This window comes from Suncus etruscus, chromosome 12 (assembly GCF_024139225.1).
Source record: "Suncus etruscus isolate mSunEtr1 chromosome 12, mSunEtr1.pri.cur, whole genome shotgun sequence".
NCBI lineage: Eukaryota > Metazoa > Chordata > Mammalia > Eulipotyphla > Soricidae > Suncus > Suncus etruscus.
The window spans coordinates 89,180,146-89,196,970 of record NC_064859.1 but is presented as its reverse complement, the minus strand read 5'-3'; the positions used below and the strand labels follow the sequence as shown (position 1 = coordinate 89,196,970).

Sequence of the window (16,825 nt, the reverse complement as noted above, 5' to 3'; positions counted from 1 at the left end):
TAATTATTTATAAGTTAGAACTAGTTTGCTTTTACTTAATGCATTCTATGGGGAATTAGAGAATATATCACTTAAAAACACAACATTAAATGTGATCTAAAGAATAAATGATCCATGAAACAACACACGCTGCCTTTTTAGGCAGAAATTTCTCTTTCTTTTTTAAAGTTTCTTTCCCTGTTGTGGTGTGATATGAAAATTAAGCATAAACATTAAGTCACTTTTCTGTGTTCATTCACATTTTAAAATACATTATCTCTGCTGTTTTACTATCTGTTTGTTTGTTTTTGGTTTTTGGGCCACACCCATTTGATGCTCAGGGGTTACTCCTGGCTACGCGCTCAGAAATTGCCCGTCTTGGGGGGACCATATGGGACACTGGGGATCGAACCATGGTCCTTTCTTTAGCTAGCGCTTGCAATGCAGACACCTTACCTCTAGCGCCACCTCGCTGGCCCCTTACAATCATTTTTTTTTTTTAACAATCATTCTTAAGATTAAAAATTTTTTATTAGAAAAATAAACTATCGCACTCTACTGAAAAAATAAATAAAAATTTGGCAGGGATGTCTGCTGGGGATGGTGCCCAACCTTTAACTTCTGTACTGTGTCTCTGGCTCATTTTAAAATTTTTTTGTTTTGTTTTGTTGTTGTTTTCATTTTTTGGGTCACACCCGGCAGCACTCAGGGGTTACTCCTGACTCTAGGCTCAGATTGCTCCTGGCAGGCTCAGGGAACCATATGGGATGCCGGGATTTGAACCACTGACCTTCTGCATGCATGGCAAATGCCCTACCTCCATGTTATCTCTCCGGCCCCCCATTTTAAAATATTTTACTCCAAAGAAATTTCCTGTCTTAAGTTGGAAATACTTGCATTTTCTTTAGGACTCTGGCTGACATTGATGGTGACGGACAGCTCAAAGCAGAGGAGTTTATTCTTGCGATGCACCTCACCGATATGGCCAAAGCTGGACAGCCATTGCCACTGACCTTACCTCCTGAGCTGGTCCCCCCTTCTTTCAGGTGAGTGCCTCTGAGTGAGGGGCTGGGGTTTTGATCTCTGGACATATGTGATTATTACTTTGGAATGTCTTGAAGCCTCTGTTCTCTTTCTTTCGGGAGTTAAATGTGTATATCACCACTTAATTTGGGTTTTCAATTAGTTACCTTGGGTAAGAGTACTCATCAGAGATAGGTTTGGTTTGTTTCTTTTTTTTTTTTTTTTACCAGATTTTGGAGAAGGAAACTAATGACTAAAGAAATTAAGAATAAATTTGCCTCTCTGACTTCACAGCTATTTACTGCTTTATACTATTATAAGTATAGACCATACTGCCTTTAAAATAACTGTGTTGTTGTTTGGGGCCACTCCTAGCAGTACACCCAAGGACCATAAGGTGCCTGGTATTAAATCCAGACCTCCTGCATGTGAAACATGTGCCAGCCAGTTGAACTGTCTCCTTGACCCTGTTTGAAATACCTTTAATTGGTATTTAATTGCTCTAATCATTGGTAGTCTGTGTAGTCTAGTCTAAAAATTCTTGATTCTTAGTTGCTTAGTTTGTCTTTTGTTTGCTTTTCTCAGAGGAGGAAAACAAACAGATTCCATTAATGGAACTCTGCCTTCCTACCAGAAAATGCAGGAAGAACCACCTCAGAAAAAGTTACCAGGTAACATCAAATGTCTTAAGTTGTGTTTATAGTAAGGTTGCTTGAATTATTTGACCTTAGAAAGTAAGTGAATATTTAGTAAGTTTATATCATTAACATTTTATGTGTCAAGTCATAAAACTAAGGGATGGAATGGATTTTAAATCAAAATTTAGAGTCAAAATTGAGATGATTGTTTTGGTAAAAAAGACAATGTGGGCACTTGACAAGTAAGTGTGGGTTGTGTGTGTGTGTGTGTGTGTGTGTGTTAGACTGCTCTTCTCGCTTTGGGAAAGTGTGTGTGCATGTTAAATTGCTCTTCTCGCTTCGGGAAAGTTCTTAGCCCTAACAAAGATGATATCTTTAGCTTTAACAAAACAAGCCAGTGAATGGAATTAAAACTTTGGTGGTAGGTTCAGTGCAACATAAACCTTTCTCGTGGTATGAAGTTCAATTCCCCAGACTCATGTAGTATTGTAAAAACAAATGGTAAACTCATTGGGGTAGGGGAAGAACTATGATTGTTGGCTTTAGAGTATATATGTAAATGTTTTAAAATATTAGACAATGAATGACAGGTATCAAAAAAAAAATAAATACATAGTTTTGATTGTAAGTACTGGAGACTCTGAGCCCTGCTGGGGTGTGTCTGTCCCTGTTCCCAGTGCCACGAACACAAAGCAGCACCTGCTCTTTCAGGCCTCATTCTCGGCTATCTGGCCTGCGGGGCTGAGAATTGCCAGAAATAACCTATGCACCCCTTAAGCAACATGTGAAGGCATCCCCCTTATTTTTTTTGATATAAATACTAAAGTTACTTTTCTAGGGGTTTGGGTTCGACTTAGGAATTTTTTTTTTGAAAAGTGAAATAGTCCCAGAAAAAAGTCAGTAGCCCCCATTTCTCCGAGAATTTAGTTATCCTTTGGGGAGGTCTCTAGAGATTCGCAGGACCCAGTGCACGAGTGTGTTGGAAACGGTCGCAGCAGTGTGCATGAGTGCTGACTGGAGGTATCTTTGCAGTGACTTTCGAGGACAAGCGGAAAGCCAACTACGAGCGGGGAAACATGGAGCTGGAGAAGCGCCGCCAGGTCCTGATGGAGCAGCAGCAGAGGGAGGCAGAGCGGAAAGCCCAGAAAGAAAAGGAAGAGTGGGAACGAAAACAGAGAGAGTTACAGGAGCAAGAGTGGAAGAAACAGCTCGAATTAGAAAAACGCCTGGAGAAGCAGAGGGAACTGGAGAGACAACGGGAGGAAGAAAGGAGAAAAGAGTTAGAAAGAAGAGAGGTGATTGCGATATTTTATTCCCCCCCCCAAAAAAAAATTCACTACATTTATTCAGTGACTGTATTTGAGGGGCTATATATGACTCTGGTGGCCTCAGTGCTGCTGACCATGCCCCGTCTTCCCTAAAGGTTGGTTGTTGTGGTGTGTTGTTTTATGTTATGTTATAATTTGTGGGGAGACCACACCCAGTGATGCTCAGGACGAAGTCCTGGCTTTGTGCCGGCATCACTCCTGACAGTGCTCATAGGGCCATATATGGTGCCAGGGCTAGAACCTGGGTATGTTGCATGCAAGACAGGCACCTTACCCACTATATTCTCTCTTCAGCCCCATCACTTTTAGTCAAATCTGGATCTTCCTTCTCTATGAAGAGAAAGTGTATTCTTATTTGTGAGGGTTTGGGGGGTTGGCAGCTGGTACAAAGGCATGTGTGCAGGTGATCACATTAATTGATGTGATTGAGGATTGATGAGAAAGCTGAGTTGAGCGAAGAACTGAGGAGGATTATAATGAGTGGAGGAGGGAGGGAGTTCAAACATTTTTTATTTTTCTTTAGCTGGTATTAAACTCAATTAATTTAATTACCACACACTTCTACGTGGTGGCTAGTATTATTTCTCTTTGACAGAGGCGGAAACTGAGAAGCTCTTTTAGGAACCTACCTAGGTCAGAGTGTTGGAGGGCTCACACGGCGACTGCTTGCATCCAAGCCAATTTTTTTATCCTTTAAATGGACTACACATGTTGTCTTATATGGTTCAGGCGCGTCTTCAAGCAGAAATAATTTAGGAAATAGGTGTAAGGGGCCAAGGAATTAGAAAGACAGTACGATGAGGATGGTTGATGATCTGGACACTTATGGGGACTGAGTTTATGCAGGTCATTAGGAGTAGAACCAGTAGTCCTTAGGTAGACTCACAGCCTAAAGGTACTGGCGATAAATCATACTAAAATGATGTGAGTGGAAGGTAAAGTTATTATTTTTGTTAACATTTAAATGTATGAAGCCATCTTTTTGATTATTAATAGAAAATTAATACCAGAGGATGAGCCTATAAAACAATTGAAAAGTCTGGTGGGCATTTTGGTAGAAATTTTATCTTTAAAAATTAGACCAAAAAAAAAAAGTTTTTTTTGGGGCCGGGTGGTGGCGCTGGAGGTAAGGTGCCTGCCTTGCCTGCGCTAGCCTAGGACGGATCGCGGTTCGATCCCCCGGCATACCATATGGTCCCCCAAGAAGCCAGGAGCAACTTCTGAGCACATAGCCAGGAGTAAACCCTGAGCGTCACAGGGTGTGGCCCAAAAACAAAAACAAAAACAAAAAAAAAAAAAAAAAAGAAAAATTAGATTTGCCAGGCCAGAGGCATAACACAGAGGATAGGTTGCTTACCTTGAACACAGCCAACTTGGGTTTGATCCCCAGGAACCTATATTGTTTCTGGAGCACTGTCAGGAGTGGTTCCTGAGAGCAGAGCCAGGAGTAACCAACCCTGAGCATCCTTGGGTATAACCCCAAAACAAAATAAAATTTCAGAGTTTTAATTTATGTAGTTATTTATTCAGAGTTTATCTGAATTAAGGAGTGTGGTGTGTAGAGGTGGGGGGGGGGAGGGAACTACCCTGAAAACAAAAAACGGAAACCAAAAACTAAGTTCTCCTAATTATCCCAGGCACTCAGTCAAGTCCTCTGAAAGTTCAATGCAGCCTCATCTTTATCTCTGTCATCCTACCCGCTCTTGAGTGATGCAAAATCATTAATATAAACATTAACTATAGTTCGTTATTTTCAGGCAGCAAAACAGGAACTGGAGCGACAGCGCCGATTAGAGTGGGAGAGGATCCGGCGACAGGAACTTCACAATCAGAGGAATCGAGAGCAGGAAGAAATTGTCAGGTTAAACTCGAAAAAGAACAGTCTTCAGCTCGAGCTGGAAGCCCTGGTATGGCTCACGTGCGAGTGAACTTCGTTTTAAGCCTCTTTACAATCCTACATACCGACCGGTGCAATAGTACAGCGGGTAGGGCATTTGCTGGCACACAGCTAATCCAGCATCCAATATGGTCCCTTGAGCCCTGCCCGCAGTGATCCTGGAGCGTAGAGCCAGGGATAAGCCCCGTGTGACCCTCAGACAAACAAAATTCTGAATACTCTGTGTTTTAATGGGTTAAATAGTCATTTTTATGAGTGTCTGGACAGGATGGTTCATTGACTACAGTAAGATAAAGCAAAAGCTGAGAATGGGTATGCTCTCAGTTCAGTTGCTGATAAGCTGTTCATTCCCAGCCCAGCTTTGAGAGCTATTCAGGTATTCTTTGTCAAGGCATTTCCTTTCTGTCTCACTTGCCTTACCCTTCACTGCAGTCAGGGGTGGTGGCACTCGTTCAGGGATGCTGCATTTTAAACTGTCTTGGGAAGACTGTTTGCAGATGGTGAACCAGAAAGTGGGAGCTGGTATGGTGCTCTCTCTTCTCCCCAGTTCTTACCACACATTACCAGGGAGTACCCTCACATTCATCTGCCTGTTCTTTTTGAGAGTTGTTTTGATTTGTCTCTCCCCCCTTCCCCCTTTTAAGTGATGCTTATTTTTTTTGTGTGTGGTGATTTGTTTGGGGGCTGTTGCCAGCGATGCACTGTGGATCCCTCTGTGTGTGTTTTTTAGGGACACTCCCATAGTGGTATCGAGGAGACCATAAGGCCAGGGATCAAACCCATGGCTCCCACATGCGAGTCCTATCCCACTAGGCCTTTGAGCTGTCACTCTGGCCCTTCATTAGAGTCCATCCAAGATCTGCTTTTCTCAGGAAGATTCTACTGAAAAATGATTTGAAATTGCTGACTGAAATGATCTTGGGTGATTTTTGAGGAGTTCTGCTGACTTTGGTTCTTAGTCGATATTGTCCCCAGCCCTTCCAGTTTTTATACTTGATCAGATGTCAAGAGCATCAGATTTTTCTTTTTAGAAAAAGAACTTTGCTTAAACTACAGAATATGGCTGAGTAATACATATATCTTACCATCTTATAACTCTCAGGTTTCCATCTGACCTAATATAGTAGGGTTCTGAACCTATATGTATAATCCTGTGGGAACTTCAAATTTAAGTATTGTTTACAGAGCTGGGGTGATAAAGCAGTGGGTAGAGTCCTTGCCTCCTATGTGGCTGACTGGGGTTCGATCCCCAGCATTCCATATGTCTTCTGGGTACCTCCAAGAGTGATCCTGTGAGCCTAGCTAGGAGTGAGCTCTGAGCACAGTTGGATGTGACAAAAACAAAGCAAACAAAAAACAAAACCTGGGTAATATTCCAAGGAGTGGTATAAATTTCTCTGTACAGAGTATGGAACATGCCTGAGCCTATTCATTTACTGTTTTTTTTTTTTTTTGTGGTTTTTGGGTCACACCCGGCAGTGCTCAGGGATTATTCCTGGCTCCAGGCTCAGAAATTGTTCCTGGCAGGCACGGGGGACCATATGGGACGACGGGATTCCAACCGATGACCTTCTGCATGAAAGGCAAACGCCTTACCTCCATGCTATCTCTCCGGCCCCCTATTCATTTACTGTTTAAGATAGTAACAGCTGTTCTAAGAATGACACAGCATGTATTTCTTGGTCTAAGGGAGAATTTTCGGTAAAACGTTTTTGACTTCTAATCGTATTTTAACCAGTGGTCTCATTTCTTCTCACCTTACTATAATAGTTTGCCTTGTCTGCCATAACACAGGCTTAGTGGCTTAAAACAAGTAAGTGAGGTGCTGGAGAGATGGCACAGCTATAGGGAGTTTACCTTGCATATGGCTGCACGCGGCCTATCCTGGATGGACGGTGTTTCGAATCCCGGCATCTTATATGGTCCCCTGAGCCTGCCAGGAGCCATTTCTGAGTGCAGAGCCCCTGAGCAATGCCAGGTGTGACCCTATCTCCCCTCAAAAAAACCCAAGAATTTTCTCACAGTTTAAGAGGCTGGAATTCTAAGATGAAGGTGTCAGAACACTTGGGTTTCTCTGAAGTGTTTATCCAGGTTTGCTGACTGCTGCCACCTTCTCACTGTGTCCTCTCTGGGTTGCTGTGTGCTCCCCCAATGGCCCTGTCAGCTGGGATGAAGGGTGCCCCAGTGACCTCACTTGAGCTTTACCCTCACTTGAAAAGACTTTTCTCCAAATCCTGTCACATTCTGAACTCCTAAGGCACTAGGATATCAGCGAATGAATGTGGCAGAGGAGAGGCCCCTCAAACTGACTTTCCTTCATCTCTGTGGAGAACCTTTGCTGTCTGGGTTCTGTTTGCTGTTTTCTCCCCCCATATCTCAGAAGATAGGGAAAAGATTATTGGTGCAGAACAGAACTGTGGCAAAAAGGCCCCCCTGGACATTGTTTAATTAGAGGAGATGAGATGGCAAAGCGGGAAGTAGAATTAATTGCTCAGAGAAGATAATAGTAAATGCCACAAACATTTTCCTCATTATTCTGAGATTGTCTCATTTTAATATTAGAAATTATGTTTAAGTGCTCAATTCTAAGCAAGATTAGACAGTTTTATGTTAATACTTTTTCATCTTAATGTATGGAATTTTGAGTATTGTAAAAATAGCGCCTTTCCTGCTGTGATTCTCTTTACATATCTAGTTCTAAAGAAAATTCCTTCTTGTTTAAAAAAAAATTGTGAGAAAGAGAGTGACCCAGGAATGTTCAGGACTTACTCCTGGCTCTGTGCTTAGGGATCGCCCCGGTTGCAGATTGGGGAACATCTGAAAAGCTGGGGATCAAACCCCAGTTGGCTGCATACAAGACAAACACCCTACCCACTGTACTATCACTTCAGTCCCCTCCATCTGATTTTAAACTTTTATCTTAGAAATATATAAATGATTGATAAGTAACTTTTTTGTTATATTGAACACACCCTATTTTACCCAGGCTTCCTCCTATCTCTGTGCTCAAAGATCACGGGTGGTGTTCCAGGTACTATATATGTGACACTGGGTGTCAAACCCAGATCAGCCATGTGCAAGGCAAGCTTCCTTACCATAGTACTATCACTAGACACCCCCCCCCCCCACGATAGGTATCATTTACACGAAAAGTTGTTTGTTTATTTTTTTGGTTGTTGAGCCACAGCTGTTGACTCATGACTCTGCTCAGGGATTGTTAGGCTTCAGTATCCGAAAGGCCACACAAAGCAAAGGGCTTTGTATCGAAGAATTTTACTAAACACAGATCAAGCAAGCATTGAGTGCCAAAGCTTCCTGGTCAGGTCTGGCGCCTTTAGAAGGAGAGTGACCCTGGCCTTGCATAAGGGGCTTCCTTTTATGCTCTGAAACTGCAACTCACCATTTCCTTATGCTCTTCACCATGATTGGTTAGATCCACCTGGAGGATATATTGCTCACATACTCTTGAGAACTGTCAGCCCACCAGTTTCTTCCTCCTTTTTGATGGATTGGCACTTTGTTCAGGACCTGATTGGGAAGTAACTGTAAGGTCAGCTCACTCTGCTTGCACAAAGCCTCATTCCAAAAAGGGGAGGTTCCAGGACTTGGTTGGGAATTGACTGAGAGGTGAGCCAGCAGGTATAGAATGACTGATATCTTAAGATGGAAAATCTTATGCTAAGTCTTAATTCAGGGTAGCCTTACAGCATTATTTCTGGGGGGGTTGGGGGACCCTCTAGGGCACCAAGAATTGAACCTGGGTCGGCTGCATGCAAGGCAAATACTCTACCCGCTGTACTATTGCTCCAGCCTCTGATAGGAGCCTTTCTGTTAATCTTTGATGTTACGTTTTCCTGTCCCTTCCAATAGAATGGCAAGCAGCAGCAAATCTCAGGCCGACTTCAAGATGTCCGGCTCCGAAAGCAAACTCAGAAGACCGAGCTGGAAGTTCTGGATAAGCAGTGCGACCTTGAAATTATGGAAATCAAGCAACTCCAACAAGATCTGCAGGTAAGGTGTTTGCTGCTATTTTTTTTTTTTTTTTTTGCTAATTTATCTTTAAATACTGGGGGCTATTAATAATTCTGACAATGATTTTTCATTTTGGGTGTACAGGAACCTTTTCTGCATGATTTTCTTTTTTCTTTTCTTTTCTTTTTTTTTTTTTTTTCCCCTTGGGTCACACACGGCAGTGCTCAGGGGTTACTCCTGGCTCTATGCTCAGAAATCGCTCCTGATAGGCTCAGGGGACCATATGGGATGCCGGGATTCGAACCACCGACCTTCTGCATGAAAGGCAAACACCTTACCTCCATGCTGTCTCTCCGGCCCCTTTTTCTGCATTTCTGATTAGATTTCCCTTACAATGAAATCCCTAAAACTCTACTAACCATCTAGTCAAGGTCTGCTTAATATTTACTCTTTTTTTTTTTGTTTGTTTTTTGTTTTTGGGCCACATCCGGCGGTGCTCAGGGGTTACTCCTGGCTGTCTGCTCAGAAATAGCTCCTGGCAGGCACGGGGGGGGGGGGGGGGGCGCATATGGGACACTGGGATTTGAACCAACCACCTTTGGTCCTGGATCGGCTGCTTGCAAGGCAAACGCCGCTGTGCTATCTCTCTGGGCCCTAATATTTACTCTTAAACCAGATTTACTGCTTTGATTTTTTTAAATCTTAAATAACTATGTCTATGTACATATTTGTACACTTACATACTTACACATTAAACCTAGGTTATTCTGATTTGGGGAGATTTTAACCACATCATTTTCAAATTGTGGTGAGAATGTTGCATATATCCTTAAGGGTTCTGGTAATTTTGTTTTGGTGTAGTTACAATAATTTGCAGGAAGGTTTCTAGAAACTTTCTGCATCTCTGTGGAGTCTTTGTGTCAAATTTTCTTTTTGTATGATCTAGCAATTAATTCATTTTGTATATGTTTTTAACCTGGTTACCAATAATGACACAGGCCAGGTAACATTTCTGATCTACCTGTCTATCCCTGAGATTTGGGTTTGCTTTGCTGCACACATGCTTATTCAGAGCATCATAGCAGCACCGGGGCCACCAGAGCTATATCCAGGGGGCTCGAGGGTCATAGGTTGCTGGGATTGGATTCAGGACCTTAAACATGCCAGTCATGCTCTTCAACCCTTTTAAGTTATTTTTTGACCCCTTTACCTTCCCACTTAAAATTGTGCATATTGTTTACTATTTTATTAATAAGTTAAAAGCTGTTTATATCTATGTATTATTCCTATGCAGTTACAGCGTGAGTGGTTTTTATGCATATTTGTTTTCAGAAACATAAACAGTACAGACTTTAAATCAGGCACTCCTTTTTCTTTTTATTAGGAATATCAAAATAAGCTTATCTATTTGGTTCCTGAGAAGCAGTTATTAAATGAAAGAATTAAAAGCATGCAGCTTAGTAACACACCTGGTAAGTCTCTAAAGTTTGTTTCGCTCTTGTGTTCTTTTCTGAGTGACTATATCAGTCAGATTCTGGATTTATTGTTGTCGCAGAGCTGGGGAATCACACCCACTCTTGACCAGGATTATACCCAACAAGTTCTAGGGACCACACACAAGGCTTCACATATGTGAGGCTGTGCCCTACCACATGAAGTACTGGTCTCAGATTCTATAATTTTTTTTAAATTTTTTATTTTTAATTATGAGAGCAAAGATGCAAAGAAAGAGGACAAGGTAAAGTTACATTGGAAGGACAATCACCCATAAACAGAATTCTTAGAAGTCCCCTTGCTGATATCTTAACTTTGAACTTTCAGCCAAAGAACATTAAGAAAAATAAAACAGAACCCATGTACAATTACTTTGTCCCTCAAGTCCCCAGATTGTAATACATAATATTTCTTAGCAGCACACAAAGCAATGTAAAGCCATAAAACTTATGTAATTCCTTAAACATTGAAGGCAAAGTACTTTTTTACATTTCCATGCACATGCATATTAGTTTAAGTTAACCTCAAAAGTTTAAGTGGGTTGTTTTTCTTAAGGATTAGAGTCAAAGGAGTACAGTAAAAACGGTGTTAGAGTGGCAATTATTGTTTGCATAGGCCCACCAAAATATGAGGGTCATGGAAAGGAAAAGCCTTGGCCTAAATACAAGGAGACCCTACCCCTGAAGTTTTCTGGCATAAGACCAACTCTAGGCTCCTGGCAGACTAGTTTGTCCAATCCAAGTCATTATCTGTAGTGCCAATACAGTTTTATTTTTCACACAGTCTCTGTTGTTGGTATCATGTTTCTGTATTAAAGATCCTGGAATCTGCATATCCTACATTGCATTCAGAATGGTGCGGAGCATCCTATCGTTTCACCTCACAATTAAAGGGCAATGCAGAGAGCCCTGTCCTGTAAGCAGGTCGTTGTTGATGTCAAGTCTCCTTAGTGCTAAGGGAAGTCTCTTTTGAGCAGGTCAATATCAGAGCAGTGGTAGGATCTTCCCTGGTAGAGGATTGCTTCCAGGTGTTGTTATAAAAAACCTTGGATGATTCATAGATAGCTTCCCTGGTTCAGGGGTGAATGGAGGATGCCCATTCTTCTGAGGCCTGTCAGATTCTGTAAGTTTTTAAATAGTATTTTTCTGGGCTAAAGAGTTTCTATAGGGTTAAGGTACTTGCCTTGCAGTTATCAGAAGCTAACTTCACCTCTATTCTCCAGCACTGCATGTGCTCACCCACATAGCTTCAGGAACGATCCCCGAGCACCAACACAGGAGTAATCCCTGAACACAGCAAATGTGACCCCAACTCCCTCCCCCCTTGAATAAAATAACATCTGTCATGAAAGAATTTTTGTCTATATTTAAGGACTTCAGAATACGGTAATAGATATTATTAGAGATGCTGGAATATTTTTAGTATTGAAAAATGAAATTGGGCCAGAGAGATAGCATAGCAGTAGGGCATTTGCCTTGCATGCTGATGGATGGTGGTTAGAATACTGGCATCCGATAAAGTCCCCCAAGCCCACCAGGAGCGATTTCTGAGCACAGAGCCAGCCAGGAGTAACCCCTGAGCACCACTGGGAATGACCCCCCCCCCCAATGAAATTAATTGTGATATTTCTACCTCAAAAAAGATGTTTACTTTATTGGTCAAATAAAATCTTAAGCATCTGTTAAAAGATGTCTCTGACAAATATTGTAGGTTTGTCTCTGACCATATTGTATGTGCATTTGGCTGAATTCTGCACAAATTGTAGAGAATGGTTTAGGAGGGGATTTTTGTCATGGTTCAAACTGGCAGTCACATGACCTAGGAGACCAGAGTCCAGAAGGGAGAGGCCTAAGCAGGATGGTCTGTCCTTCCCAGCCTGTCCACAGCATCTGATTGACTCAGAAGGGATTTTACCAGCTTGACTCTAATATCTGTGAAATAAATTAGTCCAAGATTACCTACGGAAATATAACTTTTTTGTTTGTTGGCTTTGTTTTTGAGTCACACCTGGCAGCGCTCAGGGGTTACTCCTAGCTCTGTGCTCAGAAATAGCTCCTGGCAGGCTTGGGGATCCATATGGGATGCCAGGATTTGAACCATCATCCTTCTGCATGCAAGGCAAATGCCCTACCTCCACGCTATCTCTCCAGCCCCTAACATTTTTCTTGATTCAGTCCCAACTAGAAAACTGAAAAAAAAAAAAATTATCTCTATGTTTGGCTAATATGCCAGTAAAAACAGAAGAAAAATAGTTTTCTAAATTTCATAGTCTGAATACTCAAAATATTGACTGTCAGTTCCCCTCCTCTGGCTTTTATTAAAAAAAAAAAAAAAGGAAAAAAAAAACAACCAAACGATTTAGAGGTTTAATAAATTCCCTGAGTTCTGAACCATTGAGGAGAAAGACAAAGGAGCAAGACACAGTCTCCATGTTAGAGCTGACGATGATCAGCCTGGCTGATCTGCGAGCTGAGCCCAGCCCCTGTGAAACGGGATGAGCTTGAATAAAACCAGGGCACAGTTTCCTGCGTGGCTTAAGCCAAGGATAAGAAAAATCCAAACTCCTTATGTTGAGCTCACCCAATAGCGAGGGAGTGGAAAGAGCTAGACACTTTGTAGTGGTAAAGGGCCCCTGATGGGGAAGAAGCACCAGATTAGAAGAGCTCTGCCTTGCTCACCACTGTGGCTAGGTTTCACAGCCTCTGCTGCTAGGCTGCCTGCTGCAGAGGACTGTTAACTGTTTATTAGTGCCCACCCACCCTCTCTGGGTGGGCTTGTCCTCCTGTTCTGTTTGTACTTCATCCTCCAGCACATTGTTGGTAGTATTTGGGCTGTGTGTACAGTACAGAATATGTCTTTAAGTGGGAGTTACTCTCTGAGGAACGTGGTCCAATTCGTAGTTTATATTTTGCTACAGTCGAGTTCAAAATAGGATGATTTTATTGGTTATCTGCAGTGCTCCCTGTTAGCCTAAGAGTGCTCTCCATCAGGGCCATATAAAAGTTTACTAGTATATATGGGGACCAGAGAGTAGCATGAAGGTAAGGCATTTGTCTTGCATGCAGAAGGACTGGTGGTTTTAATCCCGGCATCCCAAGCCTGCCGGGGGGCGATTTCTGAGCGTAGAACCAGGAATAGCCCCTGAGCACTGCCGGGTGTGACCCAAAAACCAAAACAAAAAAAAATTATTTTTTACTGGTATATATGGAGGGTTCTTGGGTACATAGGTATATATATTTTGTTCCTGAATGAACTGGCTCATTAAAAGCATCATACATTTGGTTATTTTCATATTTCCTTAAATGAGATTTAGAAAGAGATTTCACAGGATCCGTTAAAAGACAAAATGTGCACCTTTGGTCGGGGCTTAAGAAAGAAAATCATTGGTTGGAGGAAATATCAAGTTTTTTTCTTTTTTTTCTTTCTTTTTTTGGTTTTGGGTCACACCCGGCTGTGCTAAGGGATTGATTACTCTTGGCTCTTTGCTCAGAAATCGCTCCTGGCAGGCTCGGGGGACCATAGGGGATGTCAGGATTCGAACCCATGTTCGTCCTGGGCAGCTGCATGCAAGGCAAATGCACTGCTGCTGTGCTATCGCTCCGGCCCCGAAATATCAAAAGTTTTGAAAGCTGTAGTCCCTAAAACAATGAACTATTGGTCAAAAATTGAACAGTGGAACTGAATAGTTTAGAAACAGGCCAAATTATTTTTGTTGTTATTTGTTTGTTTTTGGCTTTTGGGCCACACCCGGCCTTGCTCACTCCTGGCTCTACACTCAGAAATCGCTCTTGGCTAGCTCTAGGGACCATATGGGATGCTGGAATTCGAACCACCATCTGTCCTGGGTCAGCTATGTGCAAGGCATTTGCCCTACTGTACAATCTCTGCGGTCCCCAAAGTATTCCTCCCCCGAGCATATTTTTTAATAATATATTTATTTAAACACCATGATTCCAAACATGATTGTAATTGAGTTTCAGACATAAAAAGAATACCACTTTCTTCATCAGTGCAACCTTCCCATCACCAGGCCAACTCCTCCTCTGTCCCCAACCCCCGCCTGTATTTGAGACATACTTTCTACATCCCTCACTCACTGACATTGTTATGATAGTTCTCAGTGTAGTTATTTCTCTAACTGCACTCACCCCTCTTTGTGGTGAGTTTCATAACATGAGCCAGACCTTCCAGCCCTCATCTCTGGGAATTATTTCAGTTGTCTTTTATGTTTTTTAAAACCCATAAATGGGGCCCGGAGAGATAGCACAGCGGTGTTTGCCTTGCAAGCAGCTGATTCAGGACCTAAGGTGGTGGGTTCGATTCCCGGTGTCCCATATGGTCCCTCGTGCCTGCCAGGAGCTATTTCTGAGCAGACAGCCAGGAGTAACCCCTGAGTACCGCCGAGTGTGGCCCAAAAACCAAAACCAAAACAACAACCCATAAATGAGTGAGACTATTGTCAGAGTTTTTTGTTTGTTTGTTTGTTTGTTTGTTTTTTGAGTCACACCCGGCAGCGCTCAGGGGTTACTCCTGGTTCTGTACTCAGAAATTGCTCCTGGCAGGCTTGGGGAGCCATATGGGATGCTGGGATTCGATCCACCATCCTCTGCATGCAAGACAAATGCCCCACCTCCATGCTATCTCTCTGGCCCCCAGCGGGGTGTTGTTGTTTTTTATTTTTGGTTTTTGGGCCACACTCGGCAGTGCTCAGGGGTTACTCCTGGCTGTCTGCTCAGAAATAGCTCCTGGCAGACACGGAGGACCATATGGGACACCGGATTCAAACCAACCACCTTTGGTCCTGGATCGGCTGCTTGCAAGGCAAACACCGCTGTGCTATCTCTCCAGGACCGGTTTTTTTTTTTTTTTTTTAAGCAAATTTGGATAAGATGAACTTGGCCCTTAACAATAGCGGGAAACAGATGAATTTTCAATAATTCCCTACTCAGTAAGTTATTTGGGAGTATTTTTTTTTGTTATTAAATATGTTGGGATGTGGGGCTAGAGAGATAGCATGAAGGTAAGGTGTTTGCCTTTCATGCAAGAGGTCATTGGATCGAATCCCGGCTCTCATATGGTCCCCGGAGCCTGCCAGGAGTGATTTCTGAGCATGGAGCCAGGAGTAACCCCTGAGCGCTGCCGGGTGTGACCCAAAAAACTAAAAAAAAAAAAAATGTTGGGATGGGGCTAGAGCCACAGTACAATGAGAAGGGCACTTGCCTTGCATGCTGCTAACCCTGATTATAAGCTAACCTTGGCTTCCAGAGCTAGGAGGTGGTCCTGAGCATTGTTTTGGGTGGCCCCAAAACAAAACAAAATATTGGGGAAATTTAATTCTTCTGTGTATAAAAATAACCCTAGGAAAACCAAAAATAACTAGAAAAACTCACAGGACATCTTTTTTTTTTTTTTTTTTTATAATTTTAGTCTGAATAAAGTCTCTTCAAACAATAAGATTTATAAAGGAAACTATGGATTTGATGAATCTGTATTACAGATATTATAATGTATATTGTAGATATTTTATATATCTCTCACAGATACTTTATGTTTCACATTATATTATCTATAGATACTTTATATATCTATTTGTTGTTGTTATTATCATTATTATATATGTTACATATATAATAATATATATTGTTACATAAATTAAGCTATAAGTTATATATCTGTCAATTAGCAAGTATGACAACTCATAGGGAAAAATGTGGACAGAGATGAGACCAGACAATTCAGGATATTTACCGGTTTACATATAAATAGATGTTTTTGTAGCTTCAAATAGCTGAGTTATCAAGAAGTTGCAGGTTAAACGATCTTTCTGCAATTAAAGATGAAAAGATTAATATCTAATGTTAATGAGAGAGGTACCCTAATGCAGGCATTATCTATTGTTCACCTTTTTGGGAAGGGAAATGTGATGTTCTGTCTAAAAATGTAGAGCGCTTAAATCAATTTTGTATAGCAATTTCTTTGCCTCTTGTTCCAGTATGTTTCACATAAGCATTAATACCTATATGCCAAGATGTTCATTTATTTATTTTTGGTTTTGGGGCCATGCCCAGCTGTGCTCAGTGTTTACTTCTGGCTCTGCACTTAGGAATCACTCACTATTGGCAGTCTCCAGCAAACATACAGGGGGGTTAGGAGGGTTGAACCTGAGTCAGATGTGTGCAAGACAAGTGTCCTCCCTATTATACTATCACTCCAGCCCCACAAGGACATTCTATTATAAATATTTTGTGTATCATTAGAAAAAATACCAGATGATAATCAAAAAGAGAATAATCACAGAAGTTACGGAACGGCCTTAATTTACATTGCTGGGACGAAGTTTTAGAAAATGAACCCAATCTGTGTGTTTTGATTGATAAAACGTGTGAGTACGTGTAAAAAACGTTGCAGATGTAAGCCGGAGTGATAGCACAGCAGGTAGGGTGTTTGCCTTGCACATGGCTGACCCAGGTTCAATCCCCAGCATCTCAAATGAT

General features: G+C 41.9%; 1 protein-coding gene across 1 annotated transcript in view; it reads left to right on the top strand.

Moving 5' to 3' along the window:
* ITSN2 (intersectin 2) overlaps nucleotides 1-16,825 on the top strand; it is a 103,921-nt gene that overhangs the window by 22,819 nt on the left and 64,277 nt on the right. The window contains exons 9-14 of the mRNA XM_049784465.1: nucleotides 888-1,025; nucleotides 1,588-1,673; nucleotides 2,673-2,935; nucleotides 4,726-4,875; nucleotides 8,736-8,876; nucleotides 10,222-10,309. Of these exons, the coding sequence (XP_049640422.1) occupies nucleotides 888-1,025; nucleotides 1,588-1,673; nucleotides 2,673-2,935; nucleotides 4,726-4,875; nucleotides 8,736-8,876; nucleotides 10,222-10,309 (866 nt within the window). The remainder of the gene's footprint in view (nucleotides 1-887; nucleotides 1,026-1,587; nucleotides 1,674-2,672; nucleotides 2,936-4,725; nucleotides 4,876-8,735; nucleotides 8,877-10,221; nucleotides 10,310-16,825) is intronic.